The 19,928-nt window shown below is 37.3% G+C and overlaps 1 protein-coding gene and 1 long non-coding RNA gene across 8 annotated transcripts in view; one reads left to right on the top strand and one right to left on the bottom strand.

Moving 5' to 3' along the window:
- The window catches only part of ZFHX4 (zinc finger homeobox 4), a 161,694-nt gene that overhangs the window by 138,907 nt on the left and 2,859 nt on the right, over positions 1 to 19,928 (bottom strand). For 2 of the 3 annotated variants that reach the window (XM_011291342.4, XM_023248243.2), the window contains exon 2: positions 18,833 to 19,335. In XM_011291342.4, coding sequence (XP_011289644.3) covers positions 18,833 to 19,335 — 503 coding nt within the window. The remainder of the gene's footprint in view (positions 1 to 18,832; positions 19,336 to 19,928) is intronic. The other variant, XM_023248244.2, reaches the window with a different exon arrangement.
- LOC109496051 overlaps positions 12,550 to 19,928 on the top strand; it is a 24,321-nt gene continuing 16,942 nt past the window's right edge. For 3 of the 5 annotated variants that reach the window (XR_006592334.1, XR_006592333.1, XR_006592336.1), the window contains exons 1-3: positions 12,550 to 12,757; positions 18,758 to 18,872; positions 19,688 to 19,767. This is a non-coding gene — a long non-coding RNA (uncharacterized LOC109496051). The remainder of the gene's footprint in view (positions 12,758 to 18,757; positions 18,873 to 19,687; positions 19,768 to 19,928) is intronic. The other 2 variants (XR_006592335.1, XR_006592337.1) reach the window with 2 other exon arrangements.

Here is a 19,928-nt window from a genome sequence, read left to right as displayed (position 1 = left end):
TTATGGTATGCAGAGTTATGTTACAATAAACTGCCCCACTCCTTCAAGCTCCTGGTATTTTATATCAGTTGCTTCCTCAAGCAACACAAATCCACTAATGCTTTAATTTGTGACACTGCTAACTGGTATTAACAGATTATGACTATGAAATGTCCTTGCATTTATATTGGCACAGGAAGATGATATGTCTGTCATAGTAGAGCAAAATGCTTTAGGTCACACAAATATACAATACTGTACTATGTCTTCTACGTCAGCACAAAACTCGAAAGGTTTTATTTTATAGCACGTTTATAGCACACTTACGTATGCTCATTGAACAATATCCTTAAATAACCAAAGGCCCAGGGCTCACCCCAGGCAAGGCAGGGAACTTCTATCCTGATCTATAGGTACCAGCTGGGCTCAGGTAACTGATCAAGCCAATCAAAATATTAGCAAAATAGTGAAATAATTTTTTTAACCAAATCACCCAGTTATTTGGTTAGTCTGACTCTTTCAGTCTGTGGGGAGGGAGCTTGTTTTGTTTGGGTCTCTTGTGGAGCACAGGCTATATTGCCAGTGGGACTCAGATACAGTTTGACATTGGTAGTTTACAGTACATCCACATTTTAAAATGTCGCTCTTGTACAGAACTGATTGATTATTTCATGGCAACCTACAAAAAAGACCCTCTTTTATGAAGTACATAGAGATCCAGTTTTTAACTTGCAAGTGGTTAAATACAATAACTTTTCCAGAGTAATGTATTATGGCAATGTAGATTCTGTTGTTCATGAAATTGGGCACCATAGTTATTTGCTTCTTTTTAGTCTTGGTTGTCATTGTAGCTACCAGTGCATCTGTATTAGATGCTACATTTGGGAGAAAAGAAAGAAAAGTATGGGATATTACTAAAAGAAAATTGTCAAGTTATAGATCATAGAATACACAGTTCTCTTTCGTAAACAGGATAAAGAAATATATACACATCTATACCTACATACCCACACACATCCTGCCCCCACATACATGCACACCTCATACCCACACACATTTATCTCCATGTGTATGGAGAGAAACAGAAAGAGAAAATATACGCTATTATGAAGTAAAACTCCAAAAACAGACCTCAGAACCTGCCTTCCTTGAATAGCAAGAAAATAAAAAATTGCAGAATCATTATAGTAGGCTACAAATGAGCATCCAACCCAGCGGGTCTGTGAAAGTTGGCTCTCCTAAGACCTGTAAGATTCCTGTTCAGAAAAGAGACTATATATCTGCTGCCTGGGGATATCTTCATGTACAAGGAAGAGTGGATTTCTGCAACTATGATGAAGCAAAGCATGATGCCAAAAATCTACCAAAAAAGATATTCCTACAAAATTCAATACAGGGGCCTTAGATTTTTTTTTTACCTGACTTTTGGACTCAGAAATGGTTTCTTGGCCCGACGGTTCACTGAAGTGCCAGACCTTCAACAAAAGAACAGCTGTTTTGTACAGAAAGGTTTTCTTTAGAAAGGTTTGCCATTTTTCCTACTGAAATGGGATTTTTTTTTAAATATCAAAACATGTTGTCGGACTCTTGTCCTGAGAGGCAAGACAATATTCAAGACAGAGGGCAATGCCTTCCATGATATCCCTGGACAGAATATGCAACGTGGGCAGACCCTGCAAAATACTAGAGTTTTGTGAAAGAAGGGGATTCAAAGAGGGCATTAAAAGACATAGTTTCTCGGGAACCCTCTTGCACTGTTGGTGGGAATGCAAACTGGTGCAGCCACTCTGGAAAACAGTGTGGAGGTTCCTCAAAAAATTAAAAATAGATCTACCCTATGACCCAGCAATAGCACTGCTAGGAATTTACCCAAGGGATACAGGAGTACTGATGCATAGGGGCACTTGTACCCCAATGTTTATAGCAGCACTCTCAACAATAACCAAATTGTGGAAAAAGCCTAAATGTCCATCAACTGATGAATGGATAAAGAAATTGTGGTTTATATACACAATGGAGTACTATGTGGCAATGAGAAAGAATGAAATATGGCCCTTTGTAGCAATGTGGACGGAACTGGAGAGTGTGATGCTGAGTGAAATAAGCCATACAGAGAAAGACAGATACCATATGTTTTCACTCTTATGTGGATCCTGAGAAACTTAACAGAAACCCATGGGGGAGGGGAAGGAAAAAAAAGAAAAAAAAGAAGTTAGAGTGGGAGAGAAAGCCAAAGCATAAGAGACTCTTAAAAACCGAGAACAAACTGAGGGTTGATGGGGGGTGGGAGGGAGGGGAGGGGAGGGTAGGTGATGGGCATTGAAGAGGGCATCTTTTGGGATGAGCGCTGGGTGTTGTATGGAAACTAATTTGACAATAAATTTCATATAATAAAAAAATTTAAAAAAGACATAGTTTATCTTCCGAACATGGGAGGAACAAATGTGAACAGAGCCGAGCTTAGTACAACCACCACATTCACTATTTTCTCATGAGTCTGTAGATCTACAATGACCTTCAAAATCTTCTAGTCCAGCGATCCCCAAATCAGGCTAATTATCAGGATCATCTCTTTAAATGAGGAGATTCCTAGATGCACCGCACCCCCCGCCCCCACTCCCCAGAGGTCGTGGCCTTGGAACTGGGATGTTTTCAAAGTTCCAACAGGAAGCCTAATGATCAGCTTCATCTCATACAACTTTCCATATCATATTCTGCACAAATATGTCAATTGGAAATGCAGCCATTTCTAGAATGCTTTTTCACATGCACATTTCAAGACTCCAAAAAGTTTTAAAGTGCTTTTACTCTGATAAAATCTCAGTGGTAAGTGCTTTTTTCTGAATGACAGCCAGTATCTAGTGATGTTAATTCAGTTCAGCAACCCCCCCACTACTCTTTTAAATACCTCAATACAGTGTCTCATTCAAATTCTCCACTTTCTTCTAAGATTAGAAGAATGTGATTTATACAAATATTTACGTACTAATAACACAAATAACTATTCCAGATTATTTTTAAAAACTTATATTATTTGTTTACAATAGCAATTAACTATTGCTTTGTCTAATATGCGATTATGTGTTTAATGTTTGTCTCCTCTACTAAACTGTAACTGTAGTGTCTTTCTTACTTGATGCTATATCCTTATTCTCTTGCATAGGTCCTGACAGAGTAGGCTCTCAGTAAATAAGTCAATGAAATGATTAGCGTCAAATAAGTAAAAGAAAAAAACACGAGGGATTAAGGAAGGAATATAGTTTAGTTGTTTATATATGATTATTACCCTGCTTCCTGTTTACAAGAAAAATACATAAACATATATTTGTGGATTAAACAAAACAGTAGAACACTGGCAACCTGATATATGTATAAGTACATCAGCAATTTAAGGTAAGACCCTTGTGAAAGTTAAGAATAAATTCAGCTCTGAGAACCACAGAAGTGATTGTATTTAGACCAGATCTCAAAAACTGTTAATCCTAACTTTCTAATCATAATGGTAACTCAGAACCCATTTTATAGATGAAACAAATGTGGCACCAGACTAAAGGCAAAACTAAAATGAATGCCAGACACAGAAGCTTTAAACAGTCATTTTTCCAGTTCTGAGTTCCACTTACTACTTCTCATTTGCAAACTCACACTCGGCAGGCTTGAAAACTGGTATTTAAAGGTGTAATACATAGCTCTTTCCCTGTGGGCAAAATTCTAAGAAAGAATGAATATTGAAGTTAAAGCACATAAAGTAATACACAAATAGTGGTCTTCTATGAGCTATATTTACCCATTTTCAAGTAGATGAGTGTAGCTACATTGGTCTTCAAAGCAAACTTCAACTGAAGGCCAATCGGAGAGATAAAAGTTACGAATGGCTTTTCAAGAATGACACGTCCTAGATATAATAGTGTAACCAAGAGCACTTATACAAATTAAAAAGGGAAAGTGTCTGACCAATAATAAGAAAAGCAGAAGTTATCTCCGAGTACAAAAAAGCAATGCCAGTAGAGTAGATATGCTGACAAGACATGAGTAATATTTTCCACATATAAGAAAAGCTTTCATCTCAGAAGACTTTTTTTCAAAGCTATTTTTGTACCTTAATTAAGATCTACAGAACTCAGTGGAGTGTTTTTTTTCTCCATTTACTAATATATTAACTAAGGCACAGAAATGCTTGCCAAAAACCACATAAAGAGTCAGAAAGTTAGTTGGACACTTTATGACAGAAATGCCTCTCCTTTCTTTTTAAAACTTTTCTTGAGTTACAGAGAGATGCATGGATAGCTATAGACATGGATGAGGGGAAAGACAGATGTGCATTTCTTTCACTGTATTTCTCTGAGACACCACCCCACACCTTCCCATCACTCTGCACCCCCAATATATTAATGACGGAAGGGTATTAGAGAGTGATACCTATTTTGTGAGTGTTTATTAAGCTCGTTGGTATTCATAGACCTAAGTGCTGACATAGGCAGTCAATCTTTCAGATTCACTATGTTTTAGACTCAAGAAAGCAGCTCCAGAGAATCTTTTAGCATGAGATAACATGGGAGTTTATCAAGTTTTCTTGAATAATTCCCCCTTAATTTGTCATTGTAAAAGAGAAAGAAGAAATGCTATGTTCTAACAGTAGGAATAGTGGTAGCCCAGCCCCTAACCTCACTGTACCCATGTCGATAGGTTTTGCTATGATCAGTAGGTCTTTGGAAATGGAAAACCTCAAAGAACATTAATAATTGTTTGGATAAAATAGTATGATGCCTGAAATAGCTATAGATAAAATATTAAGACTATTTTGCCAGTAACTAATTAGATCAGATATTAAAAACAAGTATATTTATGTTTTTATACCTACAAAAAGAAAAAAAAACCTTCTAATTAGCAAAAAGAAAAAAAGAAGCACAAAGTAATATTTCAGTTTATCCATATCTCTACTATTATGAAAACATAAAAATCATGCTCACAAACATCACATAGGTGGGGAGGGAGAGGCAAGAGAGAGAAAAGACTTAAATTCTACTGACACTGTACATTATTTTCCAACAATGGGACAACATCTTTACTGGTGTGGAAGCAAACAACCACTTTTATCAAAGCTCTGCAATGCAGGAATCTAACTGTTTCCCCAATACCACAGGAAATCTAAATATTAACTTCCTAGATGACACAAAGGAGTAAATATTGCTAAAACGTGTTATATAGAGTACTAAAAATGTCTCTGCAAACTTCTGGAATTCAGAAAGGCTGTTACCAGAGCAAAATCACAAGGGAAAATGAAGCACAGATAAAAAGCATTATATGTTTTCTTCTAAAGACTGGTGAGCTCCTTGAGGACAGGAATTGAATCATATACCTTTGTGTCTGTCTTACTCACCCACCATTAGGGTCCAGCACAGTGTGAGTGTGTGTGTGTGTGTGTGTGTGTGTGTGTGTGTGTGTTTAATATTTATTTATTTTAGAGAGAGAGAGAGAGACAGAGTATGAGCAGGGTAGAGGCAGAGAGAGAGGGAGACACAGAATCTGAAGCAGGCTCTAGGCTCCGAGCTGTCTGGACAGAGCCCGATGTGGGGCTTGAATTCATGAACCTTGAGACAGTGACCTGAGCCCAAGTCGGAGGCTTAACCTTAGACTGAGCCACCCAGGCGCCCCTCAGCACAGTGTGTTTTTAACAAATGAGAACAAACAAGCTTTTGTGCATTACTAGAACATCAGTCTAACAAAATGTCTTTCAGTAAATTTATGTTACTATAAAGTAGACCAATTTTTCATTCCTACAAATATGGAGAGCTCAGTTCTAGATATTTTTCAGAGAACATTGTATGAACCAAACAGTTTACATTCTGACATAAAAAAGAACTATATACTGTTATCAGTGATTTTTCTAATTTGCTCTCCATCACTACACTTCTCAAAGTCTCTCCATCTCTATCTATCTCACAATTACCTCTTTTTCTCTCTCAGGGGATTCATATTCTTTTTGAAGATCAATAATTATGGTTACACTCTTATTTCCATCCCTTCTGCCCCAAACAAGGCCTTCCTTTCCAGGTATCCTTCTCCATGTAAGATCTTCCCTGTGACACGGTGTCCTGTTTAAGACCATGGGTGCTGGAGCCAGGCAATCTCAGTTCAAATCCTCAGACTCTACTGTCACTCTCACCAGCTACATCGCGTTAGATTAATTAAGCTTTCATTGCTTTAGTTCCTCATCTTCAAAATCAGCATAATAATAGTGCCTACCTAATAGGGTTGCTGTTTGATTTAATGAGTTATTCTTTTTTAACTTAGAAGACTTTCTGCCACCTAATAAGTGCTCAGTAAATGTTAGGGTTAATTTTGTCACTGAATTTGTTGGCCAAAGCAGAAGATGAATAAGTTTGGGTGATTGGAAAAAAACAAAAACAAAAACAAAAACATTGTAATATTCTTTAAAGGACAAAGAAGGTGCTGACCAGGTACAAAATAAGAACTGACTGGCAGTGGGGTGCCTGGGTGGCTCAGGTGGTTAAGCATCTGACTTCGGCTCAGGTCTTGATCTCAGGGTTCGTGAGTTCAAGCCCCACATGGGGCTCTTTATTGTCAGCACAGAGCTGGCTTCAGATCCCATCTCCCTGTCTCTTTGTCCCTCCCCTGCTCAATCTCTCTCAAAAATAAATAAACATTAAAAAAAAAAGCACTGACTGGCAGTAAAGACAGCCTAGTAAAGCAACAATGCCACACTTAAGTATACATCCAAAAGAAATGAGAACACATGTCCACATAAATACTTGTACACAAATGTTCACAGCATCATTATTCATTATTCATAATAACCAAAAAGTGGAAACAACTCAAATGCCCATCAGTTAATGAGAAGATAAATAAAACGCAGTTTATCCATACAATGGAAATCCCATAGTAGAAAGGTATGAATATAGATCCATACTACGAGACGGGTGAATTTTGAAAATATTATGTTACATGAAAGAAATAAATATAAAGTGTCACATATAGCATGATTCCCTTTACATGAAATATCCAGATTAGGCAAATCTATATAGTCCGAAAGCAATTAATAGTTGCTTAGTGCCAGGAAAGGGGGTTTGGTATTAGTGGGAGTGGACTAAATGGGACAGGATTTCTTTCTGGAGTGTTGAAAATGTTCTAAAATTGATGATGGTGATGGGTGCATACTTCTTTGAATATCCTAGAAAAATATTTCATTGTGGGACCCCTGCCTGTCTCAGCTAGTGGAGCATGAGACTCTTGATCTTGGGATTGTGAGTCCGAGCCCCACGTAGTGCATAGAGATTATTTTAAAAAATAAAACATTTCATTGTATAATTTAAATGGTTTAAGAGCATGGAATATGAATTATATACCAATTACATTCAATAAATATAAATTATATATCAATTTTGTATCAATATATATGCAAATTTTTTTTTTAAAAAAGGCAAGGCAAAAGACAGTGGTCTCAACATTCATTGCATTGTTCACATGGTAGATTTTGTAGCATATAACTTTAGTTCCTTCCATTTCTAATTTAGAACTGATTTCTTGAAACTTTTAGTCACATTTTCCTATATCATTTCATGCTTAATAAGATTGTTGTCTTATTCCATCAATTTCCCACAGTTGATCAGCTTAAGATATTTGAAGATACTTGTTCTGGTTACCCAATTCCCTGAATTTCAAAGATCATTCTGAGTCTAAATGTCTTATGGTATCTATTGTGACTTTAAGATAAAGACAAGAATAGAGCACTGATTAGCTAGGTATTAATTTGAAAACATCTTTGCTTTTAAAGACACTTTTTTAAAACACTTAGCACTCAAAGCTTTGTGAAAATGTATCTACTCCAATGGGGGACGAGGGCCTTTTGTAAGGGGGGAAAAAGGCTTAATGTGCTCCCACAATTAGTGAGGCCATTTACTTTTTGGAGAACCTATTACTTTTACCAAATCATATCCTGATCCCTGAACCTTTGATTAGTCATGTGTACATACAGAACTGATTTCAGTGTTGCTGATGAGTCTTGCACAACAGCATCAAAGTTTATTATCTCTAGAGACTGAGAACACTTGCAATGTGCAGGAAGAGATTTTTGCCATTTACTAAAAAACAGAATAAGTGGCTATTAATGATTAACTCATGATCATCAATTTTGTAAAAGTAAGTCTTCATATACTGTATTCTTCTCCTCTCTCTCTTACACACACACACACAGACACACACACACACACACACACACACACACACACATCCATAAATGCATGCATGCCGTTTTTTCCAGGGTTTGAGCAAAATAAGTATAAGTAGGTGTCCTTGGATATGTACTGAAAACATTATTGAAGTACTGACATCTTGACTTTTCAATAATTCAACATATGAGAACTGAATACATGTACATTTTTCTACACCCATTGATAAAGAATTAAATTGTTCACTATTTGGAAAAGTGCTATATGTACCAATTTCACTGTAGTCACAGTTCTATAAGAAGGAATAGAATGACCTCATATATGCTACAAAACCTTGTAAGTAAATATTATATCTGAAGGTCTATCTGGAAATGTACATTTAAATGGACAAAATTAAGCAATTAGGAAGACATTTTTGCACTGATGACTTAAAGGCAGTCATTCTATCCTCTGTGTTAGGAATCAGCACTCCAAAAACTAAATAATTTTTCATAAAGCCCATCTTACTTTTTCTAATATTTAAGGAATTATGAGAGCCAAAGACTTCTTTTCTCTGAAAAAAAAAGTCATTTATGAGTTCCCCTTAGGTCTATTTTTTAAGGAACTTAGTTATGACTTTGATTGTTTGGTTATTCTTCTCGGGGAATACTCATCATGGAAAAACTTCGTACAATTGTTCCATCCAAATGTGCTTTTTTAATGACTTAATTGTAATAAACAAGAAGTAATAATAACCCAGAACTTACTTTTAGCCAAATTATTTCTCAAAGGACACTGAGGGGCTTCTCTTTAAAAAGTAGTGATAATTGGGGTGCCTGGGTGGCTCAGCTGATTAAGTGTCTGATGCTTGATTCTGGCTCAGGTCATGATCTCACAGTTCATGAGACTGAGCCCCACATCAGGCTCTGTGCTGACAGTGCAGAGCCTGCTTGGGATTCTCTCTCTCCCGCTCTCTCTCCCCTTGTCCTGCAATAATATCATATAGTAAGTAGGAGACAGTTATCTCCCTTCTAAAACACTGTATAATATAAATTCACCAAACAAATCAAATCCTAAAAGGTATATCCTGATGTTGCATCATTCATATTTTAGCATGCTGATCTTATTTATAAAAACAATTTTATTTATTTTGTGTGAAAATTAAGAATCATCCTCCAGCTCCCCCATGTATGATGTCACTTCCTTAGTTACTCAGTGGTAAATGCTAATATATGTTGCGTTTAAAGGAGGTGCCTTGTAAACTGACTCTCTCTCGGAGGTGATGGCAATCAGACTTGCTACCTGATTTCTTACAATTGAACAGGGAATGATTTTAGGCCCTAAGGATATATGCTAGTGTTATTTTTAGACTTGCCAAATGCATAGTTAGAAATATTTAAAGCCTTTGAAAGGTACTACACATTGTAATTATCAGACTGTCCGTTCATGCTGTACGCAGACCAGTTATAGGTATTGGGAGCTTCTGTATTGCTAACAATTCTGTCATTTCAAAAGTAAGACTATTCTTTTCAATAAAAGAACATTTCATTAGCGAATGTGGTCAACTGCAGCAATGTCGACTACCAACACTTTTTTGTAGGAAGAGGTAGCCAGATTTAGGAAGGCAGATTTCCCCTAGTACCTCTAAGTTAAGTCAGTGCAAATAGTTCTAACAAGATTTGGGGCTTTGCATTGGAATCATTAACAAAATTTCAAGGAGAGAGAGGAAGGAAGTGCATTAGAAACATATGGTGGAGAGAAAATTTCTGGAATCCTGTCACTAAAATGGATCAAAGTAAGAAGTGAAAGATAAAAGTAAAAAAAAAAATAATAATAATTCAACACAAGATTATATTTTAAGATTCTAATAAGGAGCAAATGAACAGCACTTCCTCCAGCAGTTATAAGGATGTCAGGAAAAGGTAATTGAGTTCTGGGCAGAGGGTAGACGGTGCTTTAGTTGTTCCTGTTTAGGAAGTTAAATGCTTAGGGAGACACATTCCCTCTTTCAGGTCAGAGGGGTACCATTTAGTACATTACCGCTGAAGTACCCTGGTGACCTGAATGAGTTCATGCAGCTTCCAAAGGTGCTTAAGCACTGAGAGCTCAGGCACTAGAAGTGATAAATATTCTATTAGTTCTTTCTATTTAATATACCAACACCCAAAAATGCCAGTAAAAGGAAGTTTTTTTTTTAATGTGAAAGAATTCATTGTGACAGGAGATATTCAGGTAACAATTGTGACCAGTGGTTTCCCCTTCCAGCTTGTAGATGACCCAACAGGTGTTAAGTCCATCGCTCTAGTTGGCCGCATCCATACTGGCCAGCTCTTACATTACATTGCATCTGCTATATCTTTAAGGGAATCTGCTAACTTGAAAGAATAAAAGTGTGCTCCAAAATGATTAAGCCCTAGACAAAATTGGCAAGTTTGCCTCTGGCACTTAGGCCTTCCGTTTCCTCTCCCATTTTCTGCTCCTCCTATCCTCAAGTGCAACAGAAAGTTTTCTTATTAGCAAGGCCTCATAACGTGGGCTGGAACTCCAGCACAGGTTCTTACCATCGGGGAAGACTTGAGCAGGGCATTTTGTTCTGAATAATAGGTTCCCATATGTCAAAATGGGAATAGTAACATATAACTGTTAGGAAGAGTAAATGAGAAAATGCACATAAAAAGTCTAACTTACTGTGACTATTGTCAACTTATGTCCTCTTTTTAAATGGATAAATGGATAAGTCAATTATCAATTTGGTTTTACTGTTGACAGAATATCTGGCATCCAAAGAAGGGATATCTTTGGTAAGATTTCTTCCCAATATCTCATAAATCAGATACAGATAGTCATTTGCCAACTCTATTTATAAACAAGGCTCTTCTTGGCACAGGACACATCATTATGGACTCAAAAAAATCAATATTTTAAAACCTTAAAAGCTTCCCTCCCAAATTTGAGTTAAGTGATACAGTTGAACCTACCAATAGCTCATTTCTTTCCACCTTCAGCTCTGCATTTCACTAATTTTATCAGCAGATAACCAGAGACAAAGAATTCTTCAACCTTAACCTTCCTGTACATTGCTCTTTAAAAATTGCCTAATGGGAAAATATAACCTTGACATTTATCCCGTAAGCAACAAGAAAAGAGAGATGCATATTCTATGACATTTCCAGTGAAAGAAAGGCTTTGGGAAGATCTGAATCAATGAAGTATTAAGAGTATGGTCTCAAGATACTTTTATATTTATGTGTACATTCTCAATATAATATATGTAAGTAATGTATTCAAGGCTACAAAAGTACTTCTCCTTAAAGATAAGAGAACTAGAATATTAATATAAGATTATGAAACTGAGTGAAATAAAATGTTGCCACACACAATTGCTATTATCTATGATCGTAACAAGCTGGTCTTTGTAATAATTCATCTTTAAGCAGAACTCTGACAGTATTATAAACTGGACTTACAAAGGTTCTTCAAGAATCAAACTAAATCATCACCCTGATCCTATAAGAAGGTTGACTGAAGTTGTAATCTGACATTTTGCATCCTTTAAGTGGTTTTCTTTTTCATTTTTCCAGGTAATGCATCCAGCATCCTTACGCATGAAGAACATAAATGTCTCAACTAACAGAAAAGCTCTATACTGCCCTAAAATTCCCACTATAACCCTTGCCTGAAACTGATCAATAAAGTCTTCCAATGTAAGAGAGCAATAAGAGGAAGTCAAGATAATCAAGTGACATTGCTCTACAACGACTGATGACCTAAGTTAAGAGAGCAGTCACGCTCAGTCCTTTGACCAACCATTGTTGAAAAATTCCTGGAAGCTTTCGATGGCTAGTGTATGGGGTTCAGCCCTTAATTTTATTAATATCCCTGCCACACTGGAGAACAGATTGAGTTCAGAAGCACCATCTCAGAGCAGATGGCTTACATCCTACCACGTTAATGGGTCTCCATAAACAAGAGACATTTTAAAAGCTGGCACATAGTAGGTGCTCAATCAATGTTTCTGTATTTATTAGAAGAAAAACTGGGGATATCATTCAGGATATCCTGAGACATCCTGCAAAGAGAACTTTAGCCCTTGTGTCTGTATCAAGCACTGTACTGCTCTGAGGTTATGGGATCTGTGATGATGTTTCCTCAAGGGCTATAGGGGGCTGTTCCTCCATCGCTGTTTCTCTTTCGAATAAATCATATCATCATAAGCTCTCCTGAAATACACTGATAATTTGGGAAAAGTGCCTTTTAAGGCTTGAATTATCTGAATAATGAACAAATCTCCACGTCTAATTGAACTCAGCCTGAGCATAGGCTCAGACTCAAAGCAAACTCGGTAAAGCATTTCCAGTAGAACTCAGGCAGGCCAGATGTTCTGGAAGCAGAACCACGGTCATTATGCACATGCCAGCTCCTCCTCACTCCACCCCGGGCCAAGACCCTTTCAGCAGCGCGAGGCCTGCTTAACATATGACTCTGGCTGCATTACTGCGTGGCATCCCAGCACCCATTCGAACATTTCAGCAATTTTAAACAAGCTCCACTGACAGGGACTATTAAACGGAAGCCAAAGAAGCACGCCGGGAGAGCACATTAATTATGAGGTAACACCTTCGTCTGCATTACCTACATGACCTCAGGGTGGGTGACACATAAGCGATTTACTACTTTTGGTTAAACCATACCTACACTTTACATGAGACAGAATGGACACAAGTTACGCAAAAGCTGTAACATAAATCATGAAGTATGAGTTGACATGGTCCTGAAACGAGGTGAATGGTAGCCTCAAGTTTTTTACTGTGTTTCTGAGACGAGAAGCACTATGATGTGTGTGTGGGGGCGGGGGGGGGGTGGCGGTGTTCAGAGGGAAATGAGTGAGGAAAGGTCCTAGGGTCGGGCACAGCCCTACCTAAGCCCCATCCCCGACAAGGTCACTACACCCCCTCACATGCTCGAAATTCACCCAGATTAAGCAGTTCTTTTAAGACAAAATGCACCCTGGGAAAGACTAGAAGGTCATTTACACCTTTGGATGCGCTATTCTGCTTTTACGAAAAGGCTCCTTTTCCCCTTAATTAAGGGAATGCTAGTTTTCTTCGGGGAATTAGATGAGTAATCTTGCAACCTGGAGCATTTCCATGAAGAGAAGATCTAGGTGGGATAAAACAGGAAGGGTTTCAAAGAAACAGAGAGGAGCATTAAGAGCGAGTGCCTGACGTGCAGGGAGATGGTAGCACTGGTTAAGGAAAGACACGTCAAAAATAAAGTAGGAGGGTTCCTTTGCGCACTCGGCCGCCTTTAAGTTTTGTCTGGGTTTGTTAACAATTTCAGACACTAAAAATCATTTCATCTGTTCTGACATGGATGTAGTAGGTTGCTAATGCCTGGTCTACAGTAATCCTTTTAGGGGTGGATGTGCACTCACATCCATATTTTACACTCGGATAGATAGACTTGGGGTCATTCTTTTTTCTAGGGGAATACAAAGAGGGGGCTCGGCTCACAGTGTAATATATTACTTGCCATATGAAAGCAGGGAGCAAGTCCATATTTGCTCTGGAGTAGTCATGTTATAACACATGGCTGTGCTTCAGCAAATGTCAGGCTTAAAAACAGAAGTAGACACAGCAGATAGGGCTGGCCAATTACATCGCGATCTGAAAACACCAGTGATTTATTAGTTGCTATTAGCTAACCAGCTCCTCTCCATTTGATCTGCGTATTTATTAGTTATAAGTATTATGCAAGCATGTCTTTTTATATGAGAATACAATAGAATAATTTGAGTTGTGATTACTTTTTTAAAGAGAAATCCTACAACTGGAATTAAATTTCACACTGCATTTCAACCTCAAAAGAAACATAAATCTGAAACTAATACAAAAAGTGTAAAAATTTCCATATTCAGGTTAATGTTTAGCAGCAGAAAAGAATAACTTTTGTTTATCTCTGAAAACAGCTTTCTTCATCTAAACAAATGACTAGAATAAGATTAAGAGAAACCTGTTTGGGTTTCGTAGATACACACACATATTCCAATTTCCTTCTGCACAATGACTTTTATGCAAATGTGCACCACACAATCTCCTGACCTCCTTTACCATCACACCGGGACAATGACAGTTCAATAATTGAAACGGTACATATCTGGTATATTTGATTTTAAATTGCAAAGTTGGACTCAGGCCTATTGAAATGAAAATGCTTGTGATTCTTTGTTAATTCCAAACTGATCGGGTTATTATTTCCTACTAGTAAAAAAAAAAAAAAAAAAGAGGCAAAATGGTAGGTGAAGCTAATTATTCCATTTTTTATTTCCTTGCCACATACTTTCCCCAACGTGGCTCCTTGCATTCTCTTCTGTGACCCTCCCCCACACCTTGATTTTAGTTCTTAACCCGGATGCTTTCATCCATAACATGGCTAATGAGAAAACTCCAAAAATGTTCCTTGGGGGAATGTTACACTAAAAGTTACCTAGGACTAAATCCCACGTGTGTTCCTTTGCTCACCATGGAGACAAGAGATTCATTCACTGCTCTCAGCCAATTTGAAATCCAAATATGAAAACAGCATTATGGAATTCAGACAGACTATTCTGCTTCACTACTAGCAGATGCAGGAAGAAAAAAGGCTGGTATAATTAAACTTTTGACTTTGAACCAGCAAAGCTGTGAACACCTCACTTAAAAATACATATAATATTATAAGAGCAGCTGAATTACAGGTGTGGCAAGAGGATTTTCAAGCCCTGCATAGGATGGGGGCAGACCAATCAGCTGCCTGGAAAAGTCTTGTCCGTTCTGAGCCCAAGGTAAACTAACTGTAAAACTGAAATATGGCCAAAGTCATATTTGTTCTTCTTCGGTTTGAACGGGTAGTGTTAAGTGGCTTTCATTATATCTTTTTACTCTACTCTTTAGGAAAAGTTTGGGATCATTTAAGGGGTAGACCAATTGCAATGCATTTTTTAAAAAGGAGGGTTGGAAGCAAAGGTTTTTGTTTTTGTTTTTGTTTTTAATACATAGCTCAGTGGATTCATGTATTCATCCTACAAATATTATTGAAGACATATTATGTGATTATCAATTGACAGAAATCTGTAGAGGATGCAAAGGTGTGGGATTAGAAGACTATAATCAAATGCAATAAAGTGGTTGGCTAAGAAACACTGCTTTTGCATTATATCTCAATCTAGATGTAGATGAAGATACACACACAGGCACACTTTACCTTACAACCCTGATTGTGGCTATCTCTCACTTAGCATTTACTAACCTCACTTTAAAAGTACTTTTATACACTGAAAGAGAAGATTAAGGGCAATATGTAGTTTCATTTTATTGTTTTAATTTCCTAGACCAAGTTTGCTTCATCGTTAAAATTTCTGGAGGAAAAAAATCAAAATTTAATAGTGCTTAACAGCGCTTCAGAGAATTCTGCTTGAAGAAAAGAGTAAGGGTTCCTTAACAATAACAAAATTCCTTTTAAAAAAAATTCTAAGGAAAATAATACTGCCAAAAAATGAATACAGCTTTGTTTGTTTTTGCAGTCATCGTTAGCAATAGACATAAAGGTATTCTTTTTTTGAGTCCAGATGGAAAGATCATCAACACATTCTGCCTCTGGGTTCCTTGCCAAAATACCATAACCCGCAAGCCTTCTACCTTAAACATAAAAGGAAAGGTGTTGTTCTGGTCAAATAAAGAAATAATTTTTACTAGCATACGTCTAATGTTAAAGCTGCCTAAATCCTGCCAAATACATTAAAACAACATCTGTAAAACAGATTTTCATTAAATTGATCAGTTTAAAGTTAAGCAGCTAGGCAGATGATGCTTTCAAGCTCACCCTCAACCTTTAACCTTTAACCTCCTTAAACTGAAATAAGGACACACACTTCTTTTAGTAATACTGCTCCAGGTTGACAATGCAAGAGGTAAAGTGGTCTATTCAAATCGAACTGACACATAACCGCATTTAGAGTGTTATGAATCAATATGTTGTCAATAACGAGAAAAGCTGTTTTCTCACAGCTCTGTATTTGTCTTATAACTGCTACTTGTCACTTTCCCTTAAAGTCTGAATAATTCACGATGCAAAATGATGTAAATTAAACTCCTAATGAAAATGAATTTTATATAGGAGATTATTGTCTAGTCATTAACTCAGAAACTATTTTAACTCTAATTTTAATATTTTAGCCTATTACAGACCATCATTTTTTTTTCCCAGGCCCAGGCCAATTTGTTAGGTTCTCATTTAAAAGCAATTAATGTTACTTATGAAGCAATTTCATTTTGCCGACACAAGCCGACCAAGCTTGCTAATATTCTCATCACTACACTTGAAAATCCTCTATATCTGACTCATACAGTTTCTATAAATCAGTTTAGAGAAGGCAACCTCAACACATTCCTATTCTGGAGTACTTATCTAGTTACTACTAGGGATAATGAATGCTCCTTGAAGGATAATGCAAAATAATATAGTTGGATTGTCCAACACCAAGTTTCAACAGCTCAAATATTTATCTCCTCAATCTTCTCTTAATTCAAGGTAACTTTGTTCCAAGTGTGTTTTTGTTTGTTGGCTTACCATTTTTAGACACTACACTACAAAGACACTTGAGTATTTAAGAGATAAATAAAGAACAGTGGGGGGAAAAGTAAATTTTTATATGATTTTACAACATTTTTAAGGGAAGAGTACATACATCCTTTGGTTCTAGGATCTAAAGCTCTCTCTGCTTTAAAGCCCTCTTTATAAACAAGCTTTTATCTCATTTGGTTGTTTTACATTCGAAGGCAATATCCAACTCTCCCTGAAAAGGAACTTCAAGAGTAACTCTGACACTTAGCAAATTGCTCTGCAGATAGTGAGGGTGATCAACTCATACTCACGGAGTGAATAGATAAACTTAATACACACATATACACGCACGTTTAAATAATCATCAAACAATTAGATTAAACAACCTTTCCTGAGAAAATAAACAGTAACACTCTACCTCTCTTTAGCTCCCCACATGAGATTAATAAAATAGAAAAATCTGTACGTTTATATCTTCTATTCACAACATGTTAATTTAAAGTGTTAGAGGAGCGGTGTGAATATAAACACAGTTCATGAATATTCTATATAGCTCCCAGGGTCGAGAGATCTATTATTTATACAAACTTAATGTTTGCTTTTTTCTCCTAGGTATTCTAAAAGTTTTAATAGGTCAGGTAGCAACAGAAAAAAAGTTGACAATGGAAGAGCAAAACGTATGGATTATAATACAATGAATCCTTTGTATCATATGCTCAATGCCATCAACTTAGAAGCTTGTATCTTACATTAGGGTTGGCACTCCCCTCAAACTCTGTAACCCAAATCTAACGCTTTCGTTGTTGATCCACAGAGCGCTGATATCACAGGGACAATGTTACAAACTCTCACTCTACATCTTTAGGCTTTTACGCTCAGTACACCAATCTAGAATTTGGACCTCAAGAAACGACCCAAACGAATAGTGCCAGTCCAAACCAAATAAACAATTCCTGCACCTGCTCTAGAGAGCCACAACCTGCCCTTTTTGCTGTGTGTTTATAGTTTGAAATAGTATTAGAAAAGCCATAGGTATTATAATCGCTGGTTGACTCCTGATAGTATAGTTATCACTGATTTCTAGTATAAATCAATAGATAACACTTGCAAAATGGATTTTGTAATCATATTTAGAGCTGGTTACAATGACTAATGGCTTGCAATATTTTCTGAATTTTAATATCCTCTAGACAAAAGAAGTTTTTAATAAGTTACCAAGTTATTCATCATAGAAATGAATCTGTTACGTTTGTACAAGAACCAAGACGATCAAGCCAATCCAGTAAACAGACTCACAAAATAAATTAACCAGTAATTAGGATTTAGAAAAAGCAGAGACAAGTTGTGTAATAAATGGGGTTCACCAGTTGCACATATTCATTACATCTGCATAGTTTTTTTTTCCAGCAAAGATAAAAGTATATTTGCCATTTAATGAACATTTTTATTTGTGCCCCACCCATTGGGAATAAAACCATTTCTAGCTGGGAAAGGTCATGTAAAATAACAACTGAGTTAAGTAGAAGACTTCCAACTGATGCTAAGGGAGAATGTGTCTACTCTGTTGTTTTGTACAGAAAAACAACGACAACAAAACACACACACACACGCATGCACGCACGCACGCACTGTGTTTGGATCGCCCCTGTTTGACAACAAACAAAAGATGATGTATTCACGGAGTAGACTGTTCTTGTCATCTGTTCCCTGTAACCATCAACACTTAGCCAAGAGTAGCGCCATATTTGTGTTTTATTTAAATCAATCAATGCAAGAAGTATAACAATATGACTTTTATGTGAAACTACTCAGAAGGCTTATTTTATTTCTGGGAAACCAGTAAAGTCAGCAATGCCACTGAGATAGGTGTAAAAGGGACACAGGGCAAACCTTGTAAATAAATTCTCCAATTCCATCTATCTCAGTCTACGTTTAGTAACGTTAAGCAGCAGCTGTGTACCTTGCCCCTCTCTCCTTTTGCTCTTTTTTTTTTTTCCCTGAACTTGCAGATTTGCGCTCCAAGCCCTGAAACAGTTAATTCCCTGCTCTGCTCTGTGCCAACGGAAATGGATGTCGCTGCTTACCTTGTAGAGCTTCAGGGCCGCCTCGTGCCTGTGATTGGTGGTATGCAAGCGTAATTTATCCACACTGTTGGTGTAGTAGTCACAGGCGTTACATTTCAGGTGAACGGGGTTGCCAATGGCAATACACTTCAGCCTCCACTCATTGCTTTTACCCCCTTCTTTAATGTGGGCCACCAGTTGATATTTCTGCATATGTTTATCAGTCTTGCAGTGGAGCTGGAAGTTGGCTTTGAGCTGAGTGTTGTAGTTACAGAGCTTGCACTGGTAGATATCTCCAATCACAGCCCTCCATTCCTCTTCAGGGAGAGAGCGCTCACTGCTCACATGCACACTTAGGGCCTCCAGGCTGTCAGAGGTGAATTTGTTGCAAACAGCACACTGGAATAGCTTCAGCGCTGGGTCACTGATATAAGGTGACAGCTCTCCTGCAGTAAGGAGGGACAGGTCATCACCCATTAGCTGACCACTGGCAAGCCGGATTTCAGGCGGCAGCTCATTATTTACTACAGGAAGAAAAAAAATTAAAAGGAAAAATAGAGACTAGAAAACACAGCACACACAAAGGAATCTGTAAAATAAAGTCTTGACAAGGAATGTGCTTTCTCTAGAGCTTACACTATAAAAAGCTGTAATAGGATTGAATCAGGATCAATTACAATCATCCCTTTCAACTTCTAAATTCCCTCATCAGATAGCTTTAATTACTCCTACTGGGCATGATGTCATTCTGAAATTTGTATTTTCGAGGGCAAGAAAGTTGATCAATACCATAACAAGACAGTCACGTGCTTGCAGTTTAAGAGCCTAGATAAACTTACATAAGCACTAATTGTTATTTTGCAATTTGTCTAAAAGCTTGATGAGATTTGGCTAATACTGCCCCTGCGTGCCTGTAATCTACTGCCAAATACCTGGGATAAGGTAACGGTATTACGGTGAGTTTAATCATCTTCAATCACAGACATTCAAATATGTTTCAAAAATATTTAACGAACGGGGGTGGTGGACCCTTCCGAAGCTCAAGCGTGATATTTTAGGAATAACGGCTGAGACCGTGAGGTACAGCTAATGACTGTAAGGCAACCGATGCACATCA

Source organism: Felis catus, chromosome F2, assembly GCF_018350175.1.
Source record: "Felis catus isolate Fca126 chromosome F2, F.catus_Fca126_mat1.0, whole genome shotgun sequence".
NCBI lineage: Eukaryota > Metazoa > Chordata > Mammalia > Carnivora > Felidae > Felis > Felis catus.
Note: the sequence above shows the minus strand (reverse complement) of the source record. Positions and strands in the feature narration are given on the sequence as shown.